Genomic DNA, 24,881 nt, shown 5'->3' with positions numbered 1-24,881 from the left:
TCTGTTACATCAATGTTTTATTTCTGAACACAACCACCAAGTTTCCTTCAAGCTCTCCACACTCTGTTACATCAATGTTTCCAAACAACCCCACTACGTTTTCATCAAGGTGTCTATACTTTATTACATCATTTTTTTCTGAACTGATAATACATTCCATAATATATGAAATCATTCATTAATGATAAAAATGTACTGCAAATGTTTTTCATGTTAAAAATTTCACACTAATGTCTGTACTGTATGATATACAGTATACAAAACGGATAAATTTATTAATAACGCTTTGAAAGAAGGAGAACTCATTATTTAGATAAATATCACAGTAATGGTGGACGTGTTATATCTTTTTCACTGTAAGCCTATATATCGCTTACTGATATAGTTTGACAAAAATGGTTTATAAGTCCGAAGCATTTGAGTGGATGATGATATCATTTGTAATAACTTTAATCTGCATATTTACTACAATAAACTACTACTACTACTGCTGAAGACTGATTATAACACAATTATCCGAAGTATCCCCACATGAAGACACAAGACAGCAACATCACGACGGCGTTGATAATGGAAAGAGAAGACCAGTTTTGATAATCCAATAGTCCCGTGGTGTCGGTCTGTGTGACGTCATCATCTAGTCTCTCTTCGCTACCTTTGTCAAATCCACACATCCAGTTAAACAAATACAACCAAGCTGCTTTACACTTACCAGGGTTTTCATCTCCTTAAAAACGAAAAGAAAATAACATCAACTAAAAATCACAGATATTTTTTTCAAAGGCCGTACCGATTAATTCATTCACTGACAACCAGTTTTGCACGTGACGACTTTCATTGAGTAACCACTTGTTGAATGGTTGACATTTGTCGATAAGATGACATCGAGCTATACTATTCCTTGTCTGATGTAGACATGACGTCATTGCTCACCATTTTCTGTAACTCCAACTTCAGGCGTTTCCTTGGCACCATTTATGTCTTGATCAGGTAATTCAGCGTTGTTCTCAGTTTCTTCATGATTTTCTTTCTTGATTTCACTATCGCCTTCATCTGTTTGCATTCCTACATTAACATTGCCCTTCTCATCCTTCCTGGTGTCGATTTCGTGCATATTAATTATCTCTTGGTTACCATTTACGCCATACCCAGGTTTTTTACTCTTTCTTGTCCACCACGTTAGGCCTATCAACTGGGAATTAAAATAACGACATGATGTATTTCAGATATTAGTCTTCACCTCCACAGATATGTTTGTTCATTTAAAATATTCGATCCTACGTGTATTTATGCTTATGACTGTCTTTCCGTCTCTATCTCTATACATGCTGGACTTAAGTTCTCTCTCTCTCTCTCTCTCTCTCTCTCTCTCTCTCTCTCTCTCTCTCTCTCTCTCTCTCTCTCTCTCTCTCTCTCTCTCTCTCTCTCTCTCTCTCTCTCTCTCTCTCTCTCTCTCTCTCTCTCTCTCTCTCTCTCTCTATGTGCAGTCAAGGAGCAATTTTCACACAACAGTTTGCTCGTTTAATTTTTAAAATTGTCTTCAAAATTTCAACATAGCACTTGATAATTATTTAAAGAGCACATGGGTATCGTAGTAAGAGCTACCTAATTCTAATACGGCTACGTACAATGTATTTAATTAAAAAAAATATCCATGATATTTACATACACTGGTCAGGCAATAAGGGTTTAACTTACTTCTTCTTTTGGCTGTGGTTTAGTAATAAGACTGATACCAATCATCACCAATAGTGAACTCACTAACAAGATGACGGCAAAGTGTAGAAAATGAACGTTACCAATGAAAGGTGGACGAGTATCGGGCTCATCACATCCGGGATCTGGATAGACGAAGCTCAGCACCATACGAGACAAACCAAAGATAATTCCAAACATGGAACCCCAGAAAGCTCCCTAAAAGAAGTGATCTCGTTATTTCACACTTGAGATTGGGGTACACTGTGAACGTGGATGTTATTTAAAGAAGTGGTCGCTCTGTACATAAAACGGGTACAGAATGGTCAATGATAGACGTACTGATAAGTGTGTATTATTGATATTGAATTATATCATTTGATTCCCATCAGAAGTCTTATATGTAATTCAATCTTAAAAAAGAATAACAACAATTCTATCTGTAATGTCATATTTTTCAAAGATAGTTTACCGGTTCGTTGATCCTTTCCCAGGATATAGCAAGTATAAAGCAAGCTATAAACGGTGGAGTAATATGCGAACTGACAGCTTGGAGGTAGTTGAATAGGACGCCTTGTCCGTAAGATTCCATGACAGGTAGCCATAGTACAGCAATCACAACCATTATCAGAATCCATAACCTAAAAGATTTCATGGGCTGATATTACTAGGAATTCAAGGTCTAAGTCATTGGTAAGTCTTCGAAATGTATTATGGGTATTTTAAGTTAGGTCTTCCATATTCTATATATTGTACCTTTTATAAGCAAAACTAGTTTTCATACAGAGAAAGTCAACTTCAACTATTGAACGTTATTCATTCAAATGTTAAGGGACAACCTTATCTTTGTGATAAAGTAAGCATGGTGTTCGTTTGTCGATGATTTTCGAAGAACTTCTCCTCCCTTGCTATGTCAAGATGTCCTTACCTGCTGACTAGCATTTCTTCTTTGTTAGATGAATTTGGACGAATTCTTTTATAGATGTCGAGTGTAAATACAGAACTTGCACTGTTAAATATGGATGTCAGGGAACTCATGACACCAGCCAACATGGCCGCCAATATCAGTCCTCTCAAACCTGTATTAAAATAGTATTAATTTTCTTCCACTGACTTCCTAATTATTAGATTCTTATCAGTTAGTTGAAAGTTTTAAAATCTGTATGTTGATGGACAAAGATTAGAAATGTATATGTCGGTAATAAATTCCACAAAATTAGTAGATCAAACAACATGATACAAATTTGGTGTATTATAGGACGAGAGCAGATTTGATTGTAATAGACCTCCAGTAATCTTTTCACTTCATGCTAGTCATTTCTGTGACCAGTTTATTGGTATTTACTATATTACAATGCAAATTCACTTTCAGTACTTCCATGATGTTGAACCTGGCAACCATTAATTGCTATAATTAATTTGCTTCAAGTAATTACTTTCAAACCTACCGATAGGCATCAGATCGAGAATAAGGTAGGGGTATGACATATTGGAACAGCCTGCTGGGTTGCCACAACGTTCCTCACAGACATCACTATCCACACATGCCACAGTATCTACAAATACCAAAGTTAGGATACGACAGAAATATTGTATCATGTATTTCTATTACACGGGTACTATTATGATCACACCAAACTATGACGTTTGATGACAGTTCAATAAGATCACGTGACTTATCATATTAGTTTGTATTTTTCTGTTAATCTAATCAAATCAAAAGTTAAGCTTACGTTCTCCCAATACAAAACTCAGATGGGTTTTGATGAGTAACATATTTGAAGATATATTTACATTGAAACTATAGCGGTAATTGTGTGGGTTTTTTTTTCCTGTTTATAAATGTTAACACATTTATGTTACCTGTGTAGAAAATCCTGCTAATCATACCAGGCCATACCATCAGAAACATACTCATCATTTTTAACCAACCAGCTAATGTTGTACCACCTGTTGCATGGGAAAGACTTTTGGCGGCAAGACAACGCTGAACGATTACCTACAAATAGACACATTTTGTCACAATATTTCATCAAGATACTGTCGTGAAATAAACATATATATTATATTGAATGTTGTTGTTGGTGTTGTTGTTGTTGTTGTTGTTGTTGTTGATGTTGTTGTTATTGTTTGTCGCGAATGCGATGAGGATATACAATTTAGAGTCTGCAAATGAAATTGTCTTTCTATGATCTCAAAGTGTCTCCCTTCTATCACATTTCCCAGCATCGCTATTACTATTATATAAAGTGTCTATAGCTACTAAAAAGCATACATGAAGACGTACACACCTGATTTGAACACCAATAGTAAAGAGACAGAATGTGTACACCGAATAAAACTCCAGGCCATGGCATACTGGAATCGACTGGACGGAAAATGTGCCACACTTCGTCCGTTGGAACTCCGCACGTAGTGTTGTTAGCCACTGTAGTGTGTGGAATAGCTGCCATGTATCCTGTCTCGAAAGCTGTATAGCTACCTATATTTACCCAGCCTGGAAAAGGAATTTTAAAAAAAAATTCTCAACGACAAAAAAACTTACGTTCTTTACTGAAAATGACACTTACATTATTGATGTGAAAATAAAGTTCCACGTTGTGAGGGAGAATACTCTGTTAATATGCCATAAAAATGAACTATTCAGTATTTTATAGGTGATTACAGACTAATCTACCAGTTGGTTTTAACTTACATAGAACCATGAGAAGAAAGGCACCAGAGACTATGATGATGGCTTGTACAGCATCGGTGTGCATTACAGCTGTCAACCCACCTAAAATAAAACGATAAAACGATATAAAACTATAAATGTACACGTCTGCCCCTGATGCATTTAATCTGTTCTTCCTTTTTCTCTTGACCTTGGAAGTAAAGAAGTCCTACCGACGACTGTATTTTATAGCTTCGACTGTCTTTTTAAAATTTTGATATTCTGCGACGATGGTTACGCTAAGTTGTCCGAGCTAAAGGTCAATTAATCATTATGTTTGATTACTAAGTCTTGTTTATGTGCGTTTGCATATTTCTTGTCAGTGTCAGTGTCGGCGTCTGTTTTATAGTTGATAAACATACATACATAGCGAATTTAATTAACCACCTGTTGATCACATACCCTGGCAAGCATGCAGTTTATAATAGTATGTATAATAGTACGTTATCACATTTCATGATTCGAAGATGACAATAAATTGCGAGGCAGACGATACTTTTTACGTTGAGATTATTTTCACCGTACTTACCGGCAACAGTAATGATTGCCGTCAATATAAACAATGCGATACACGAGACGTAGATGTTCCACCCTAGGGCAATCTGAATTATCAGCACACCAGAGAAAAGCTCACCCTGTCAGATTGTGAAAGAAGCAGACGACGATAAATAAGGTTCGTAGTATTGCAGAGACAACAGTCTTCAACTAAGGTTAACGTCACAGAACTACTTACTTACATCTTTTTATTTGACACGAAGCGTAGTCTAAAATGTTTTGCTCTAAATGAAATGGTTCATCTTTGCAATTATAAGTTGATCAAAACTTCAATCCTCAAAATGACGTCATCTTGTCATCCCATCAAGTTCAAGTGATGCTAATTCCTAAAGTAAAGCTGATCGATTACTACCCGAATTATTTCCTCATATACTGAATCCGAACTTTTCATTTCATTTCCTAAATCAAACCAGAATTCAAGTATGATACTTACTGTAACTACAATACACCATACTTACCGTAACTACAATACGCCATTCTTACTGTAACTACAATACACCATACTTACTGTAACTACAATACACCATACTTACTGTACCTACAATACACCATACTTACTGTAACATGGACAAATATATTAAGAAACAGTTGGGTGATTGCTAGGTAAACACGAAGACGCTCTCCACCAAATCTTTTCTGTATGTACTCTGGCATTGTCAGCGCCTGGAAGTGAATTCGAAACGTCACTGAGAATATGGTATCCCCGGCCATTTGCCGGTTGTTTTTTGTCGAGTCACTTTCAAAATCCTACTTTAAATTCATGTTCTTGTTTTATTTCTTTATAGAATGGGATTGATTACATGTAACGCTGTATAAAATACTAACATTTCAGTCACTTAGGATTGGTCAAAGGATAGCCCGGTCACGTCATAAGGTTGTTTTTTTAGTGATCTGGTGCAATGACACTCATCCATTTCATCGTTTGAAGTATACCGATAGTGTGTACACTTACCCCGGATGAAATGTACACAGGTACGAATACAAATCCTAATATTTGTACACTTACCCCGAATGAAATGTACACAGGTATGAATACAAATCCTAATATTTGTACACTTACCCCGAATGAAATGTACACAGGTATGAATACAAATCCTAATATTTGTACACTTACCCCGGATGAAATGTACACAGGTACGAATACAAATCCTAATAAAAACAGACACGTGACAGCCTATAGTGAAGAAACAAGTTATAAGAGATGGTTAGATAAACTGTAAATCTAGTAATGATAACTGTAAAGTGTTATTTGCATGCATGCTCAAGAGGAAGAACATACGTTTGCGCATGAGTGCATATGCATATAGATATGAGTGTATGTTTGATCGTGTGTAGATAGGCAAGTAGATATATATTTGTTTGCTTGCTTAATATATGTTATCACTCTGCCACAACCTCTATTGGACTTCCATTGTTTGTTTTCATTGTGTTTTGTTTCTTTTTCGTAAATATTTGAATACGTGGTCGTATTCTCTCGTTTGTAACCATCACAATACTGTAGTATCCGTCTGCAGATTTGATTCAAGTGATAACCTGGACATTGCATTGGGTGATGAGGTGAAATGACTTACCGTAAATTCATACGCACCAAGGGCAACACCATCAATCACTGATGCTCCAGCTATACCGATAAAATTGGCAGGACCAACCTGACTTGCATACAATGACAATCCAACCTGTCAAAACAACTTAATATTTTACATCTGAGCGCTACGAGAAAAGACAAGGGTGTATAAATGAATACGGAAAAACCAATGAAGAATTCTATACATGTGTTCCTGCAAAAAGGCTATTACGTCACAGCGAAGACAGATGTACGTCCTCTATGAGCTAGGTTCTATGTGATTCACGGTGATTTTGTGATGGATTTGAGAATCTTGTAGGTTTGTTATTGGGTTTCATCTAAGGTCACCAAGGTCCGCAGTGGCAAATAGTAGTCGTGTCCTTTATGTTTCATTTTTATATTTACCAGTTCTACATTTTTTAAACTAATCTTTCAAGATGCCAATATTTATCCTCTGTAAATATTCCGCACAGGCTTCATTTTCTTCATATATCTCTTTGATATCTGAATTCTCTTCAATATGTTTATAAATTTAAATACATTTAACCAATATGACTACTTACGAGTAACCAACCCATACTTCTTCCTGCCAGAAAATATCCACTGGTCGTAGAACGATTGGCTTTCCGAGAAGTCTGTTGAAAAAAAATAAAATAAGACACAACAACGCGTTCTTTTCCGTACACACACACACACACACACACACACACACACACACACACACACACACACACAGATATATATATATATATATGATAATGAAATTATTATCATGTGTGTGTGTGTGTGTGTGTGTGTGTTAGTGGGTGGGGGTATGTGCGTACTAGAAAAACTATAACATTACTGTGTGTTATGTTTGAGATAGTTTGTATTTAAACTTTTACAGGCATTTACATTTTTTCAACGAAGTGTATTTCCACATGTTTTTACATTATGTTCACTAATTGCACCATGACAGGTGTTTCCTTTGTTAAAATATCTTACAACGTGCTTGGTGAGGGAGGGGGCGTATAGGTTTGATGTGTCCTGACTGCATAGTAGTGTCCGTACACTGTAAATCATAAGTAGTAACTTACCCATAATCCTAGAACTACAACTCCGACTAGAAGTGCTACAATGACGACATAATCAACTACGTGTAGAGGATCGAAGTAATCAATTTCAGATGCCATAATGATGTAGATCAGATACCAACTTGGAAATCATCTAAGTTCAGAAGTAAAATTGAATGTCCACTCGACTCAACGTATCTGCTAATGCGGCGAGCGCTAGATCCCAACAATGATGATGATGTATAGATTGATTTATTGGAATATGGTTGACAAATGAAATATGTAGACAAATATAATCAGCACATATTTATAAATAATAAAAATACCCTGCGATAAGTACGACTTGACGGATTGCGTACTTTAAACAATGACCAGGTGTGAAGATCGTTGACGTTGGTAGCCCAAATCAGTGCTGGTGTAGCTTTGAACTTGGTCAGAACTAGGTTACTATACTAGAGGATGTAGCTTTGAACTTGGTCAGAGCTAGGTTACTAGAGGGTGTAGCTTTGAACTTGGTCAGAGCTAGGTTACTAGAGGGTGTAGCTTTGAACTTGGTCAGAGCTAGGTTACTAGAGGGTGTAGCTTTGAACTTGATCAAAAAGAGATGTGAAACAATTTACAACGAATCGGTTCGGTTCACACACAAATATGTACATATACACATTTTTTTCCCTCGTTCAAGGAACAAATATTTTGAAATTAACCACTTTAATATAATTATGTTTCAATTGCACACCTCTTGGAACAATAGGTTCTTTTAAAAATAAAATCAAAGTATATCTCCTCCTTGAATTAGAAATACTGTATCTGTAACTATTTCATCTTTTAATACACCATAGTTCTAAATCATATCGTTGTACATCGGCGAGTGTACATAAATTCTAGCGAATGATTGGATAAACGGAAGTTCTGTCTTTATCGTAGTCTTTCCCATCTTCATTTCTTATAACTAATTTTAATAACTTTGACAAATTATATAAATGCTATCTAACGATTTGATATTTTTCGACTCTATTGCCAAGTGGTATAACTTGTATATGAGATCCTAAGTGTTCAATGTATTATTACGTTGTCGAAAACATTATAATAGCCACATTAATGTCAAAACACACTGTTAGAAAAGGACAAGAAAAACATCTATGTGTGTCATCAGCCAAAGAAGCCAAAGACGAACCCTCCTACAGCAAGTAGAATGATACAATTAATGTTGACAAATTGAGACCATTTACTGTCTTCTTCCAACGAGATTATTTCTTCTTCCTTTGTTTCTTGTTCCTTTCCAGGTTGAGTGTTGATGCCACACATCCAGTCAGCGAAACACCGTTTGAATGTTATCCACGCATCGTTTTCGTCTAAAAAAAGTAAATAAAATACACGCACGTCAGTACATTAGAAACTCCAAATATAGTGAGTTCAGGTATACATAAGATTTGAGTACATTTCGTGACACGTAAGAAAACCCAGAAAGCAATTGTTATGATCATGTGGTCATCGGTAGACGTTGACAAACCGAAACGTTGCTTATAAGTATTTCACTTTGGGATTGGAAGTAAGGCCGTCTGCGAACACTACTACCTGTTCAACAAGTCACTTATATATATATATATATATATATATATATATATATATATATATATATATATATATATATATATATATATATATATATATATATATATATATATATATATATATATATATATATATATAACCCGCCTTACACCACACGATTTATACGAGGTATATTCAGTACATCAGCATCTCCTGACGAGTGATTTACTCACAAAACAGGCTTGTAGAGACGAAAAACCCTATTTGATTTTCTTCTACCCTCAACAACTATATATATATATATATATATATATATATATATATATATATATATATATATATATATATATATATATATATATATATATATATATATCGTCTGTCGTCTGATATCACTGTACAACATCCCTACCGACTGCTTCGTAGTTTATTTCTTCTTCGAATTTCTCCATTTTCCTCTCCTCCTCTGTTGCATATATCGGATCACCGTTTTCATCACGAGCACGAGTTTGTACATCTTTCTTCTTTTCTGATTCACATCTCGATTCTGTACTATGTCTTGTCCACCATGTTAAGCCATGAAGCTAGAAGAATTGATAGCTTTAGAAAGTTATTTTTTTTTAAAAGAAATACAAGATAGATCTACAGATAGACGGTGGATCGCAATAACACGTCACGGAATAGTTAGTCCTATTTAGTCGGTGAGGGCGCACCCGGGGTCGCGCAGTACAATTATTATCATGCAAGGATTGTTTATAGACAGAGTACATGTCAAGGAATAGCACTGTATATATAGTCAATGAGGCTGCACAGTACAAGGATATTAGATAGAGTACAAGTATGCGGAAGGTAGGTATATACAAAACACCCGCTCACTGCTAGCGATTCCCCCGAGGCGGTGAGAGAGTCCAACATACATATAGATATACACAATTTCATTACAAACACTTACAGTTCGATATTATATGAAATTGAACCCTACCTCATCTTGACGTTGTGGTTTGGTTAATACACTGACAAACACAGTAATAACAAAGGAGGCAACAAATAAGAATATAGCGAAATGAAGGTAATGAAAATTGGCCAAGATGCTTGGCCGAGTGTCTTCCTCGTCACATCCCGGAGCAATGAAGACAAAATCCAGTACCATACGTGTACCACCAATGAGGAAACCTGATATCAAACCCCAGAAGGCTCCCTTCGAGTGAAATATGCAGAGAAGACACGTATTGCCGGTATTAAAGATAGAATCGTCGTGGTTGAACGTACCAAAATTATGATGACAAAATCACATGTCATAGGGTTAATGGAGAGGTCTCCTCTACATACTTGATTAGTACAGTTGTTGTTCGTGTATAAATAAATAACAAAATCTAGAGTATCAGTCTATGAAGTACCTCAGTTCAGACGACTGCATTAAGCATTTGATCTGATTTGATTTTTTGATTTGATTTATTTCAGCACAGTAAAATAAACATTCAGTATACAGTTATACAGAAAACAGTTACAACAAAGAAAATAAACGTTATTGTGCTGGGATAACACAGAAAAGTTAAAATATTATTTCCACTGTGGTCCCAACTACTAACACTGAAGTACAACACTTTCTCTCTGTGCTACACCCATTTACATCATTCACATCAAGTGTAATATACTGTTTCAATTGGTTTATTTACAAGTCTAGCATGTGGCCTTTCTAATGTGGTCAATTAGCTAATGACAGTATACTTTTACACTTGATATGGATACTATAAACGGTTGTGGCATGTACAGAAAACGCATTACTTTGGTGTTATGGGTTGTACTTGATATGGATGCTATAAGTGATTGTGGTACATACAAAAAACACATCACTTTGGTGTTATGGGTTGTACTTGATATGGATGCTATAAGTGATTGTGGTACATACAGAAAACACATCACTTTGGTGTTATGGGTTGTACTTACCTTTTCATTGGTTCTCTCTGATCCAATAGCACATACGAAACAAGCCAAGGTTGGCGGAGCAATATAGGAAGTCACAGATTGTATGTAAACAAACAGCTGACCTGCCCCAAAAGCATCGAGCACTGGTAACCATAGGATACTGGCACCAACCATAACCAATACAAACACCCTAAAAACAACAATGACAAAATAAAGTATTGATACGCATAACAAAACTCACAATAGATATTCATGAGATGATTTATACAAGGCCGACGTGGACGTGTCCAAGACTAGTCCTGCTTACAGACGGTGCACGAGTCTATATTACTGACTTGACTCTAAACACCAGGGACAATTGTCAGAATCGAGTCCCGGATTACTCCGTATGCAAGCACGACTAGTCCAAGACATAACCAACAATTGTCTAAGGTTAAATAAGTTGTGATGTCAATATGTAGTTTTTCTTTTAAAAAATAAAAAAATAAAATAAATAAAAAGTTGACCAGAGCCCTTTCTTTGTCCGTCACGGTGACCAGAGCAAGTATAAGAGAGAAATGGACATAGCTTGATTTACCTTCCAACCAGCATCTCTTCTTGAACCGATGACGTAGGCCTGAGTTGTTTCCATATATCCAAAGTAAACATAGTACTTGTACTGTTAAATATTGATGTGAATGAACTGATGACACCAGCCAACATAGCTGCCAACATCAGACCCTTTAATGCTAGGGAAAAACGAAATTGAAAGTGAGGATCATTGTGGGAGATCTGGTCGTTACATTGCATCATGGACGTTATCGCATATATATATTTGTTCAACCATCGACCCCACAGTTTAACTCCTAGATATTACGTATATGTCTTTTATCGATCTAAATTTGTTTCTTAGGGAACGTACAGAATTTACCGGGGGGGGCGCTTTGGACTAAGTTAAGCCAAGTTCAACTTCAGGCACAGTCGTTTCTCCCGTACACATTTTAAACGCAATGTCACCGCATAATGTACACTTCATTTACCTACAGGCCTATATAAGTATGAAGCATGTGATAGCCAAGAGAATGTGAGTTTGTGTCAATCCAATTGATATATAGGCTATTATATTATATTCAAGTACACATATTCTATGGATATAAATTGTGTGCATAGTGCCTCTAATGGCCTGAATTTCCTTAATATCTTCAAAAAGTTTTCACCATGGAAGGGCATGGGACCTTTTTTCGCTAAAAATCAGGATTGAAGGGAAAAGAGCTGCTGTCTAAATAACTCCAGATATAGGTTAGAGCTCAATATGGCCAAGATCTCTTTGTAAAGAAATGTCATGAACTCTGCAGTTGATTGTCACACTCAGTATTTCAATAATTTTGTATCGGCATACGTACATCTCCAGCATACCATATATCGCGGATACCACACAATTGTAAATAAAATTATCATCTCTGTGTAGCGTTCGGCGGGGGGGGGGGGGGTACGAAAAGTTTCATAGAAATATTTTCTCCTCAGGACCCCACCCCTGCTGTAAATTCTGCTTGTTCCCTTTGACAGTCACATTTGCCTAGAAATCTAGGATTTCAATAAAAGATATTACTGACCTACTGGCATGAGTCCAAATATTAGTAGTGGATATTACTAACCTATTGGCATGAGTCCAAGTATTAGCAGTGGATATGCAAGATTGGAACAACCGGCGGGGTTATCACAGGCTTTCTCACAAACGTCACTATCTACACACGCTACGATGTCTGCAAAGCAGGAAAAATATAAATACGTACTGTGAATTTCCGATAATGGCCGAAAAGAAATAGAACACGATTATTTTTTTCAAATATAGCGCTCTTTTGTCTGAATACAATTGTTGTAACATGAATAGAACCTATTGATTGTATGTGGGTCTCCGTGGCGCAACGGATAGCGCGTCGGACTTCTAGCAGGAATGAAATTCGGAGGCTGCGGGTTCGAATCCCGCCGGAGATGCTTTCTTTTGTTAAAGTTTTCCAAATTTTAGTAATTGTGAAATTGTATCATTCATTTATTTTAATACAAAATTCGAATACTCATATATTCATGACATTAGAACACGTTAGAAAATTGCCATACGTCGTGTACCTCTGTCATGTTTATTCCACAATTTGCATTAATGAAACATTATGTAACCCGACATTACAAAGACAGAACAAGCAACCGAAAGGGCCACTGAATATCATAATCTACGATGACGGCACAAGAATGACATAATATATGTTTTGTTTAATTATAATTCACATGCACTCAGTCGGACAAACAGTAAGCTTACACACTCAAAGATTTTTTAAAAAGTTTTTTATGGCTGCATTAAAACCCTTATTCATACAAAACTAGAGAAAGACTGAGACGTTCCTAGTGCAAGATTATAACACTGTTATGTTAATCAATGCCGTTGTTAAATAAATACCTGTGTAGAGAATCCTGCTGATCATACCGGGCCAGACAATTAAAAACATGGGTAGAATTTTTAGATATGCTGCTAGGATGCACCCCGCTTTAGCATTCGTTATATTCTTCGCTGATAAACAACGTTGAACCAAAACCTAAAGTTGAAATAAATGTTATACATACACGTTATCTGACATTGGCATTGACATTCCTAGTCAATCGTGGATGTTGAATCACAATTTACTCTCACAGTGTCTTTGTCTACGTAACATTGTGTTTTCCTCATATTGTGATGCTCTGTCATTTTGTTAACTGAGCCGTGATATTTTGATGCGATGCGATGCGACGTGGTGCGATGTGTTGATATGTGATGTGTTATCTCATGATAAGATTATATATCATACAATACCTTATTCAAAACGGCGCTTGTCATTTAAGATTAACAAAGCTACGGATTGATTTAATCATTTCCAAACATAATTTTAAAAAAAATAGGCATTTATGAAGAATTCGTATATAATGTATACCTGGTTTGTACAGAAGTAATATGTTGACAATATTGTTATTCCGAACAGGACTCCTGGCCACGGTAGACTTGTATCGATTGGTCGGAAGATATGCCAGGCATAACTTGATGGAATCCCACATGTCGTGTTACCGACTAGAGTCGTATTAGGGATAGAGTCCATGTAGAGTCTTTCAAACGTAATGTAATCACCCACTTCAATCCAGGCTGAAAAATATGAAACCGAGCTAGGCTCAAATACTGTCTAAATTTTAGTTCTTCAGATTCTGAAGTAGTATCAGTAAAATTAGGAGAGAATCATATAGTGATAAATTAATTCGCCAAATAACAATCAGTCTGGCAAAAGTATAAGTTATATAAAGTCTGTGAACAAACTGGAAAACACTTCAAAGATTATAAAAAGTTAACTATCACGTTATCTGGAGAGGACCATGAAGAGCTGAATTTGTAATGTCAATGGCCAATACACCATGTGATATCAGGCACAGGGGCGTGTAATATTTCATAGGTTGTTGTTTTCCAGGTCTACAGACTAAATATAACAACCTTTTGATTAATATATATTTCTATATGTAAGGGGAAGAGACTATTTCTTCGTAGCATAGAGATTGATACATTTGTAGCAGCAAGATTCGGACGATATTTTCCTAAGAAAATGGCATTCTAAGCAATAAGAAAACAACAATCTATGAAATATTACACGCCCCTGTGATATCCGGTATCCTTATGACGAGGATTGGATCGTAAACTGTCGTGGAACATACTTCAACATCCATTGGCACGCAAATGACTTTTGTGTTCACCACTGATACTTACCGAATATCATCAAAATGAAAGCACTGAGTATTATTATAATTGCCTGGAGGGCATCTGTATGCATAACTGCCGTTAGACCACCTGTTTATAAATAACAAAAAGTTGTATATGTGTATTACCAACATTTTCAAGATCACGGTGATATGTGTGCGTTGATAAATTAGGGAAATTGGTTAGTGTTGTGATACCGATTAAATGACATTCATTCGGACGTTAACATATCGTTACTTTGGAACCAAGAGCAATATTCTCCGTCTCCATCTCCAATTGCCTGTCTTTCTGTCTGTATCATCAGTTACCCCTCTGACATTTATTATTGTGTGTACTTATTTTGTGGCATCACACCTGACAGCACCTATACAGCTAGTTGTTGGAATCGTCCAACCACTCTATCAATAAAAACCTCAAGATCTGTTCTCACCGGCTACCGTGAAGATTCCTATCATGACGAGTAGAACGATAATTGATACGTATATATTCCATCCCATCACTAGTTGGATCATTAGTATACCAGAGTACAATTCGGCCTAAGTTAGAATTAATATAGAGTTAGTAATTAAGAATTTATTGCGGTGAAGCAACAAGAAATGTTAGAAATATACATGGTAGACGATTGATCCTGTGGTTAAAGTTGGTTCAAATCATGAGCAAAATATTTCTTGACTCCCCCTTTCAAACCATCTGAATTAAAAAAAAAACTCAACTTCGCACCCCACTTTTTTCATAACCCCCCCCCCACCCGTGCCATCAATTCAGCTCGTTCCCTTGGTGGTACACTAAGTAAAAATGGTTCAAACTCCAGACTAAGACTACTCAACGACAGCGTAGGTATTCGTCAAGTGCCCTCTAGTCAAGTTAGTGAGTAAAGTCAATGAAACCCTTTAACTTACCGTAATGTGTACAAATAAATTCATAATTAACTGAAGTATCGCAAGGAGTACTTGTAATCTGTTCCCGCCAAATCGTAGCTTTAGATATTGTGGCACTGTATACGCCTATGATATAATTAAGGAAAAACAAAAGAACTGTATTTTATTATGTCGTTAGTACTATAGTAGGCAATATATTGTACATTGTAAAAAATTGTATTGGGGAGGGGGGGGGAGAGATTGAATGTTGTTGAATCAATGAACAATACGACAGGATCCAATAGCATACATTTCAATTTTCCAAGTTTCCAGACGTGTGAACGATCGCGCCTGGTTCGACTTTACTCGACACGCGCATTTGTTTACCAATAAAATTCTATCGAGTAGAACTTTGAGGGTCACGTGACTCGATATCAATAGAAGATGTAAGAATCTACCTTGATAGAAATTACGATGTTTAGGTGTTAACCCCCTCCCCTTCTTTCAGCCAATGAAAATACGAGTGACTCTAAGGGGACTTTGTCACTATTCGGTAGACGAGTAGTGACAACCCTTAGGTAATGAGTATAGGAGAAAAATATAGGAGAATAACATAATTATACCAGCGCCAGTAATATCAAAGAAAAATCGGGGAAAGTAATGGTAATTTGAATGTTTAAACTCATATTTCAAACACAGCAGAACCAGTGACGTAACACGCGTTGTCGTGACGTAGGATGACCAGAGTATAAATTCCATTTTTTTTCAACTTGGCTTGTACATTGTATAAGGAAAGATATACTTACACCAGATGAAATGTATACAGGTACGAAGAAATATCCCAGCAAGACGAGGCATGGAACACCCTATACAGATATAAACAACGATGACTGATATAGGGTATAGAAGTAATTTTAGAATGAATTCTGGCCGATATTTGAAATCCAAGCTTTAAGGCAGAAATAAACATTAATATCAAAGTATTGTAATACATGCTTCAAAAAACATGTGAAATTAGAATAAAGAAGATATTCAACAACTTAAATTTGAATGTATTTAACGGTGCTTCTTTGAAACTTGTTGTATGAAAAACATTGGTACCTTCAATTGTTTCCAATCAGTTCTCTGGCTAAAATGAATCATGGATGAAATTTTGTATCTAAACGTGAATGTAACTATTGTAACTATTTAATACATGTACATTTGTCTGATAATAACGCACCGTAAATTCATAGAAGACAACAGCAATACCATCGACAGCTGACGATCCTCCGATACCAATAAAGGAGGCACTACCTATATTACTTACATATAGAGATAGACCAACCTAGAGAGAAGGGTAAAGATGCAGAGAGAGATAGAGTGAGAGACAGGGACAGGGACAGAGACAGAGACAGAGACAGAGACAGAGACAGAGACAGAGACAGAGACAGAGACAGAGACAGAGACAGGGACAGAGACAGAGACAGGGACAGGGACAGAGACAGAGACAGGGACAGAGACAGAGACAGAGACAGGGACAGAGACAGAGACAGAGACAGAGACAGGGACAGAGACAGAGACAGAGACAGGGACAGAGACAGAGACAGGGACAGAGACAGGGACAGGGACAGGGACAGAGACAGAGACAGAGACAGAGACAGACAGAGAGAGACAGATAGACAGACAGAGAGGGAGGGAGGGAGAGAGAGAGGGATAATTGGCCAAATAAATGAACAGTGTCACCTAAATAGTTCACAGTTATTCACTTGTGATCTTTTGCGAACAATGGTCGTTTAAAATGATACGGCAAAACACTACTCAAAATATAATGAAATTGGTACCAATTCAAAGTTTACATTTTATGTTGCCTTCCTATCATCCTCATCTTCACCATTACTAATTTTCAATAAAAGTTTGTAATAATTTATTATGAAAATTTCATCAGCAATATCACCCACACATTGAAAGTTGCTGTAAGAGTGCAAACTTACCAACCACCATGACATGTTACGGCCAGCCAGAAAATATCCCTGTGCTGTCCCTCTCTTTGCCTTCCTGGTAGACTGGAAGATAAGTAAATGATGAACAATCTTGGCCAGATGTTTGGTGGGGGGGGGGGGGGTTAACTGAAACCTATGCAGCCTCAGTTGTATGATTGCTGGCAATATCTGACCTTGAATGGTGAGAATGTCATTTATATGGACATTGGTAGATATACACGATTTTAGATTCGGATACGTCTGAGTGTATCAGTCAATAAATACCATTGAGACGACAGGAAATGGTCCTACTTCCCTCAAACCATAAAATGTTACTTCTACAAACTTTAAAATAAAATAAAAATCTTTATAAACAGCCGCATACATTACGGATACATAATTGGAAGTAGTGCCAACAACCATATATCAGCTGAACTTTGACCTATTACAAATGTCTCGGCGACAAGCTTTTATTTCTATTTTCATGTATTTTTTCCCGTAAAAAGCTAATGAGGCATCTCCTCTTCCGTCAAGTAGGTGTGAAATGGGAACATTACTATAGCCATAACTGTATTCTGTTTTGTTTGGCTGCTTTTGTTAAGTATCATCGCAATTTTCTGTTAATGAGGCTTTATGAGACTGGATCTGAGGCTCAATACGAGACAATGTAAATCTGATTCTGGATCTGAGCCTCAATATGAGACAATGTGAATCTGATTATAGATCTGAGGCTCAATGTAAGACAATGTAAATCTGATTCTGGATCTGAGGCTCAATATGAGACAATGTAAATCTGATTCTGGATCTGAGGCTCAATATGAGACAGCATAAATCTGATTCTGGATCTGAGGCTCAATATGAGACAATGTAAATCTGATTCTGGATCTGAGGCTCAATGTAAGACAATGTAAATCTGATTCTGGATCTGAGCCTCAATATGAGACAATGTGAATCTGATTCTGGATCTGAGGCTCAATGTACGACAATGTAAATCTGATTCTGGATCTGAGGCTCAATATGAGACAATGTAAATCTGATTCTGGATCTGAGGCTCAATATGAGACTATGTAAATCTGATTCTGGATCTGAGGCTCAATATGAGACAATGTGAATCTGATTCTGGATCTGAGGCTCAATATGAGACAATGTGAATCTGATTCTGGATCTGAGGCTCAATATGAGACAATGTGAATCTGATTCTGGATCTGAGGCTCAATATGAGACTATGTAAATCTGATTCTGGATCTGAGGCTCAATATGAGACAATGTGAATCTGAAGCTGAGACTTTATACACGTATTATTGAATTCAATAGAACAGCACTCCTAGGAACTTTTAACAATGGCACCTATAAATCAAAACACGAAGACAATGTGATTTAGAACAGGGATTGTCAAACAGTTAACAATATATGACTGGAAGTTTGACCAGGTTAAAAGTAGATAAAGTAAGTCAATAAGTGTAATTTGTATATATTACTTCAGATCATGACATGTACGGCTGTGCAAACAATGTATAAGCAAATGTATTGATCTGCTAGCCTTTTCCAAGTTAGTGGTAAATTTTAGACATTTTGATTTGACACACACTGTACTTTACAAATGTAAGCGGTGTATGGGGCAAACTTTTTAGATATGCACATTTCTGCAGATACCAATTAGGTATGCAAATGATTTCTGTAGATATCAATTTAGAGTAATTCAGATTGTTAATAACCAATCACTGATTTCATAAAAAGAAGTTGATTTATGCAATTATGTATTTTATGACACACATACATATAACCTATTTTATTTTCTCACGTTAGCATTGTCTTCGTACAAAACTAGACATTAATATATGGTTTGTTTACATAAATATAAATAATTACAAACTTTGGTAACAAGAAAGAGAGAAGGGTAACTGAGGAGTCAAGAATTAGCTTGTAACTAGTCTAGCCTGAACGCCCCCCCCCCCTGCATTATACATTGTGAATGACGACAATAAGAGGGTGTAATCATTAATCTGAATGAAATACATAACTGAACAATGTACACACAAAAGTATATTTTTAGTACACGCAGTCTACACAGCAAACTATCAGTCTATATCGTTCTTAGCCTGAAGATCCAGGCGTTCCTAGATCCTTCCGCTTATACATATTGCCTACATAGCGAGTGTGATTGCTTAATAGGACCAACGGGAACGACTGGACCTTTCTGACTATACCTCTCTGAGTTTACATCACTCGTACTGTTCAGTGTTCTACTAAATATTGTTTCAAAAATGTGGAGAATTTTTCGACCTGATGTGATATGATAGCAAACTGACCAGTATTCTTGGATTTATTCCAAGATATCTTTTATTCAATTTGCTGTTTCATACACACTAAATTTAACAATAAAATTTCGATAGCATTTTTACCTGTTGATTGTACATGTGTATTGATTTGAATATTGTGCGCCCGTGTGTTGTTTGTGTATGTATGTATGTATGTATGTATGTATGTATGTATGTATGTATGTATGTATGTATGTATGTATGTATGTATGTATGTATGTATGTATGTATGTATGTATGTATGTATGTATGTATGTATGTATGTGTGTGTATGTATGTGCGTGCGCGCGTGCGTGTGTCTGTGTCTGTGTCTGTGTGTGTGTGTGTGTGTGTGTGTGTGTGTGTGTGTGTATGTGTGTAGGTAGGTAGGTAGGTAGGTAGGTAGGTAGGTAGGTGGAGGGATTCAATATATTTCCGTAAGGTCGTTTGCTGCTGTGAAAAATATTAAGACATATACACAAACACACACTCCCTTGACTATCTGCATTATAGATAAATACACTGTACATGAATGTACAATCATAGTTAAACGCCCGCTCTTGAGGTTTAATTTGGCTAAAAAACAACAACAAATAAAAACTAACATATATATATATTCAAGCCCCCGCCCCCTTCAGAGCATCAGAATTTTCACGACCCCTCTCCCCTTCATATCCTGATTTTCTTCCCCCCCCCCCCCCAATATTGCCTCGGTCTCGGACCCCTTGTCGTAAATTCTGCTCGTTCCCTAATATATTAATATGCAAGTCACTGGTCGGGCAAGAAGAACTAGGTTTGTAAGGTAGAAAAATCTTACCCAAAGTCCAAGAACTATAACAGCTATAAGACCGACAACAACGACAACATAATCTACCGCGTGTAGACTGCCGACAGATGATACGTCCTGATCCATGGTGCCGCAGTAGAGGAACGGGGTTTGGAATGACTAGACTATAATACCGGAGTTGAAACGGTATAAGAAGGGGAGACACACGAAAGTCCGTACTATTGTACCGTTACGTTAAACGAACAAGGAAAAGTAGGGTCTCGATTAAACATTAACTTTTGAAGTGTAAGACTTATAAAATATGGACTCTAGATATCGCTTGAGTCACTCGAGTAGAGAAAATAAACTTATTCGAGACGAGAAAGTGCACACTGAACAAAGTAGTGGTATTAAAACTACGAAAGTATAAAACAATAAAACTTTGTTACAATGATATAAGCTTAATATAGACTTGTCTCTTGCGTCAAAAGTACCTGAGTACAATATAACTTTACTTTGTGATTAATACCACCACCACCATCACCACCACCACCACCAACACCACCACCACTCTCCTCCCCATCCCCACCCCCTCCTCCCCTCCTCCTCCTCCTCCTCCTCATCATCATCATCATTACCACCACCACCACCACCACCACCACCACCACTACCACCACCACCACCACCACCACCACCACCATCATCATCATCATCATCATCATCATCACCATCATCATCATCATCATCATCATCATCATCATCATCATCATCATCATGGTGCAGAAATCTTTGTAAAAAAAATTTCTTTAATATATACCAGTGTCACCGCTACCTGTTTATTTACTTATGATAAAATGTTTCGTTTGATGACTGGCGCCCTACGAATTATGGGTAATAAATCGATTCTCTTTCGAGTCACGTGGATAGCGTGTACATTGTTCTGCGTGTATATCGAATGTACATCAAATGCACTGCAGTCGAATATTATGTTATGATAGATATGCAGGACTCACAGATTGAATGGCAAGAATCGTGTAGAAAAGATAGCATGGGATCGTCGAGTTCTAGACTTCCTGAGAAAGATAAAAGGACAAAGGATCAATCTCAACCTAAGTCTGGAAATAATCAGATGGTAACGAAACAATTTGGAAGATGCAGAAGAAATTCTGGTAGCAGGAGGAATGCAAAACGTAGAAATGGGCCAGAGTCATCATCCAAAAGTTATGGCAGTACAAAAGGACATGGGCGTGGTTTTCCAGTGACACAAGCTCATCCAATTCCACAACCGCGAAATCTACCAAAAAAGAGCAACAAAGATGTCATCGAAATTCCATCAGGACAAGTTGATGATGCTGTGGAAAATGACACATCCCGTGAATTCGAGAAGACACAATCGACTAGCACTGCCAGTGGTCGCAAGTCTACCATTGAACATCGGAATGATTCCACGACAAGTTACTGTAGATCGTTTGATAGCTACGATCTGACGATCTGTTCCGCCAAAGACGGGCGTAAAATTGTTCTGCTAGAATTTGGCGACAAAGCATTCATCAATGGCCAGCCTGTAAGATTTGGTCAAGCAAGAAATATACTTACCAGTGAAGGAAAATGCGATCATGTTTTACAACGTTATTATGACGACGCTATTAAATTCAAGAAACAGAAAGAAAGCGAAGATAGTGGACCTTTGTCATCATTCGCCAATTATAGTAAAAAGTGAGTAAATATATATACGACAAAGTCGGATTCCTACTTTTCCGATGAAATGTAGTTTTATACATTCGTCTCCGCCTTGTATATAATTTAATTGAAACATACAAAAATACAAAAATACAAATCTGATTTCAGAAAATGTGAATAAAGAAAAAAAACGCGATTTATTTTACAAGGTAGGAACAAACATCGTCGCAAACCACGGCCTGTTTTACGGCAACTTAAACATTAAGTTAATTTCTACCACTAGTACACCAGTGGGAGAAATAATAACTCTGGTTTGCAAGAATGCGTAAACCACAGCCACAGTTCCAAGACGCACCGTGAAGAGGCAGTGTCGCACAAGAAATATCAGCCCTGGTTTGCCAGAATTGGAGCAACGCAAAGACAGTAACTACATGTTAATGAATTTAAGTTTTTTGAATCTGATATTGAAATATTCATCTCGCCCCTTAGTTATAGACCAAAATTGAACATCTTAAGATGTTGATATATATATCCATCTACCAGATAGTACATGTAAAACGTGTATGAATATTTTTTTATTTCTACGTTACAGCCTCCGTTCAAGAAAACCAAGCAAAAACAGTATTGGCATTCAAGACGTTGAAAACGTCTTCAAAAATCTGTCAGAAGAAATCAAGGAACTGACGTCAGAGAAAGAAAGCCTTACAAAGGAAATCAGTCACCTGAGTGTACAGGTACAGGGAGGCGGTCAAAGTATATATGAAGACAGTCATGACACAGAGAATGAGATGGAAGAGAAATTGTTCAGTTTGACAAGAAAACTGGATGAAGCCGAGTCGTATAATAAGAAACTGGAGACTGTATTTTATGACGTTGAAGAAGCTCGAGTTAACTCTCAGATTAGGTCTGAACGTTTGGAGAATGAAAGAAGCGAGTTGAAAATGTTGCTTGATGAAGCTAATCAAGACAACACAAGATTGAGAGACACTTTATACCGCACTTTAGACTCATCAGTCTCTGATTCTCTAAAAGCATATATTGACAACGTAATGGGTGGGAAAGAAGGTGGTGGAAGGATGAGAACAGAAACACAGCCATCACGGAGAAGGGTCAACGGCGATATGAGATTTATGGGCGATGTATGTCATAACTGTACCATGAAAGATTTGCACATCAAAGATCTGCAGACGACAACACATTGTCTGCAATCTGAAATCGAGTTAGTGAGAAGCGAAAACAAAGGTCTGACAGTAGAGTTGCAAGAGTTACAAGAGAAACGCCATCTTTTGCAAAATGATTGTTCCCAACTAAATTTATTGCATCGTTCCTACAGGAAATCATCTCAAGAATCCTTTCTTGTGAAAGAACAGGAATTGCGCCAACTACGGCAAAACATGAACGTTGTCATGGAAGCAAAGGAATACATCGAAGATGTACACAAGGAATTAGAAAACAAGTGTATGCATTACTCTAAGATAATCGAAAAGTTGCAAACTGAGAACGGGAAACTCTCTCAAAACATAGGACGCGTTACTAGGTTACTGAGAGATGCGGAGGATAAATTGGTTACCATGGAGATCGAAAAGACTGAAATCGAACAAAAGAATGCCGAACTTAGAAAGCAAAGTAAAAGGCTACTCGATGACCTTGCAATGAATGAGAAGAAACTTGAGAAAGAAAGAGTGATGGAACATTCTCTCCGATATGATAAATGCAACTTATCTAAAAAGGTGTCGGAATTGATGAAGGAAAATATAGAACTGTGTGATGTTGTTGCAATGATGGACGAAATTCATGGAGAAATCAAGGATCGCTATGACAAATGGAATAAAGAAACATTGTTGCTTGAAGAACAATTTTTAAGTTTACATAAAATTAAAACTCAAATAGGTACTAGATCGCAATTAATAACGGAATTGAATTAACACAAATATATACCTATCTATGCACCAATACCTGAAGGTTTTATGACGGTGAATACTACAAACAGGTGTGAAACTTAATTGTTTGTGAATAAAGTTTGATGACAGAATTGTCTTGTACGAGCAAGAGAGGAATTAAGAGTGTCAAAACCAAGCTATTAAGATTAAATGTAAGTCATTTAAATTTCGATTCCAAAAACATGAAATTGGCATTTGTGCTATCATTCGCAGTAGGTCAATGAAAGACCAATGAGATTTGGGTAGTGTTAGCCAATGACCAATGAAATAGGATCAGTGAATCTGTACTATCAAGCAGTTAGCCAATGGCCATTGAGAATGGGGTGGGGCATCTGTGCAATTTTGCAGTTAGCCAATGACCAATGAAATTGGGGCGATGCATCTGTACTATCAAGCAGTTAGCCAATGAATGACTGATGAGATTGGGGTGGGACCAGTGCATCAGTACTATCAAGCAGTTAGCCAATGACCATTGTGCAATTTTGAAGTTAGCCAATGACCAAATTGCATCAGTGCATCTGTACAATCAAGCAGTTAGTTAGCCAATGACCATTGAGAATGGGGTGGTGCATCAGGGCA

General features: G+C 36.9%; 2 protein-coding genes and 1 non-coding gene across 3 annotated transcripts; 1 reads left to right on the top strand and 2 right to left on the bottom strand.

Annotated features, from left to right (window-relative positions):
• Positions 1–512: 512 nt before the first annotated feature.
• Positions 513–7,699, bottom strand: LOC144439412 (sodium/glucose cotransporter 4-like). The gene is made up of 15 exons (XM_078128699.1): positions 7,604–7,699; positions 7,091–7,162; positions 6,535–6,639; positions 6,078–6,137; positions 5,522–5,626; positions 4,938–5,043; positions 4,391–4,471; positions 3,987–4,192; positions 3,559–3,694; positions 3,144–3,251; positions 2,624–2,774; positions 2,168–2,336; positions 1,699–1,914; positions 934–1,192; positions 513–727 (listed from the first exon to the last, which is right to left on the bottom strand). The coding sequence occupies exons 1-15, from the start codon at positions 7,697–7,699 to the stop codon at positions 513–515; spliced, it is 2,085 nt and encodes a 694-aa protein (XP_077984825.1).
• Positions 7,700–8,728: 1,029 nt separating this feature from the next.
• LOC144439411 (sodium/glucose cotransporter 4-like) lies at positions 8,729–20,829 on the bottom strand. Its single transcript, XM_078128698.1, has 15 exons — positions 20,734–20,829; positions 17,632–17,703; positions 16,881–16,985; positions 16,465–16,524; positions 15,701–15,805; positions 15,232–15,337; positions 14,811–14,891; positions 13,996–14,201; positions 13,488–13,623; positions 12,691–12,798; positions 11,634–11,784; positions 11,078–11,246; positions 10,113–10,328; positions 9,543–9,714; positions 8,729–8,931 (listed from the first exon to the last, which is right to left on the bottom strand). Exons 1-15 carry the CDS (start codon positions 20,827–20,829, stop codon positions 8,729–8,731), a joined length of 1,986 nt encoding a protein of 661 aa, XP_077984824.1.
• Positions 12,947–13,030, top strand: Trnar-ucu (transfer RNA arginine (anticodon UCU)). Its single transcript is given in 2 exon segments — positions 12,947–12,983; positions 12,995–13,030. It is a non-coding gene; the product is annotated as a tRNA-Arg (tRNA).
• Positions 20,830–24,881: the final 4,052 nt, after the last annotated feature.

Source organism: Glandiceps talaboti, chromosome 8 (genome assembly GCF_964340395.1).
Source record: "Glandiceps talaboti chromosome 8, keGlaTala1.1, whole genome shotgun sequence".
NCBI classification, from domain to species: domain Eukaryota; kingdom Metazoa; phylum Hemichordata; class Enteropneusta; family Spengelidae; genus Glandiceps; species Glandiceps talaboti.
The sequence above is the reverse complement of the archived record's forward strand: the minus strand, read 5'-3'. Positions and strand labels throughout refer to the sequence as shown.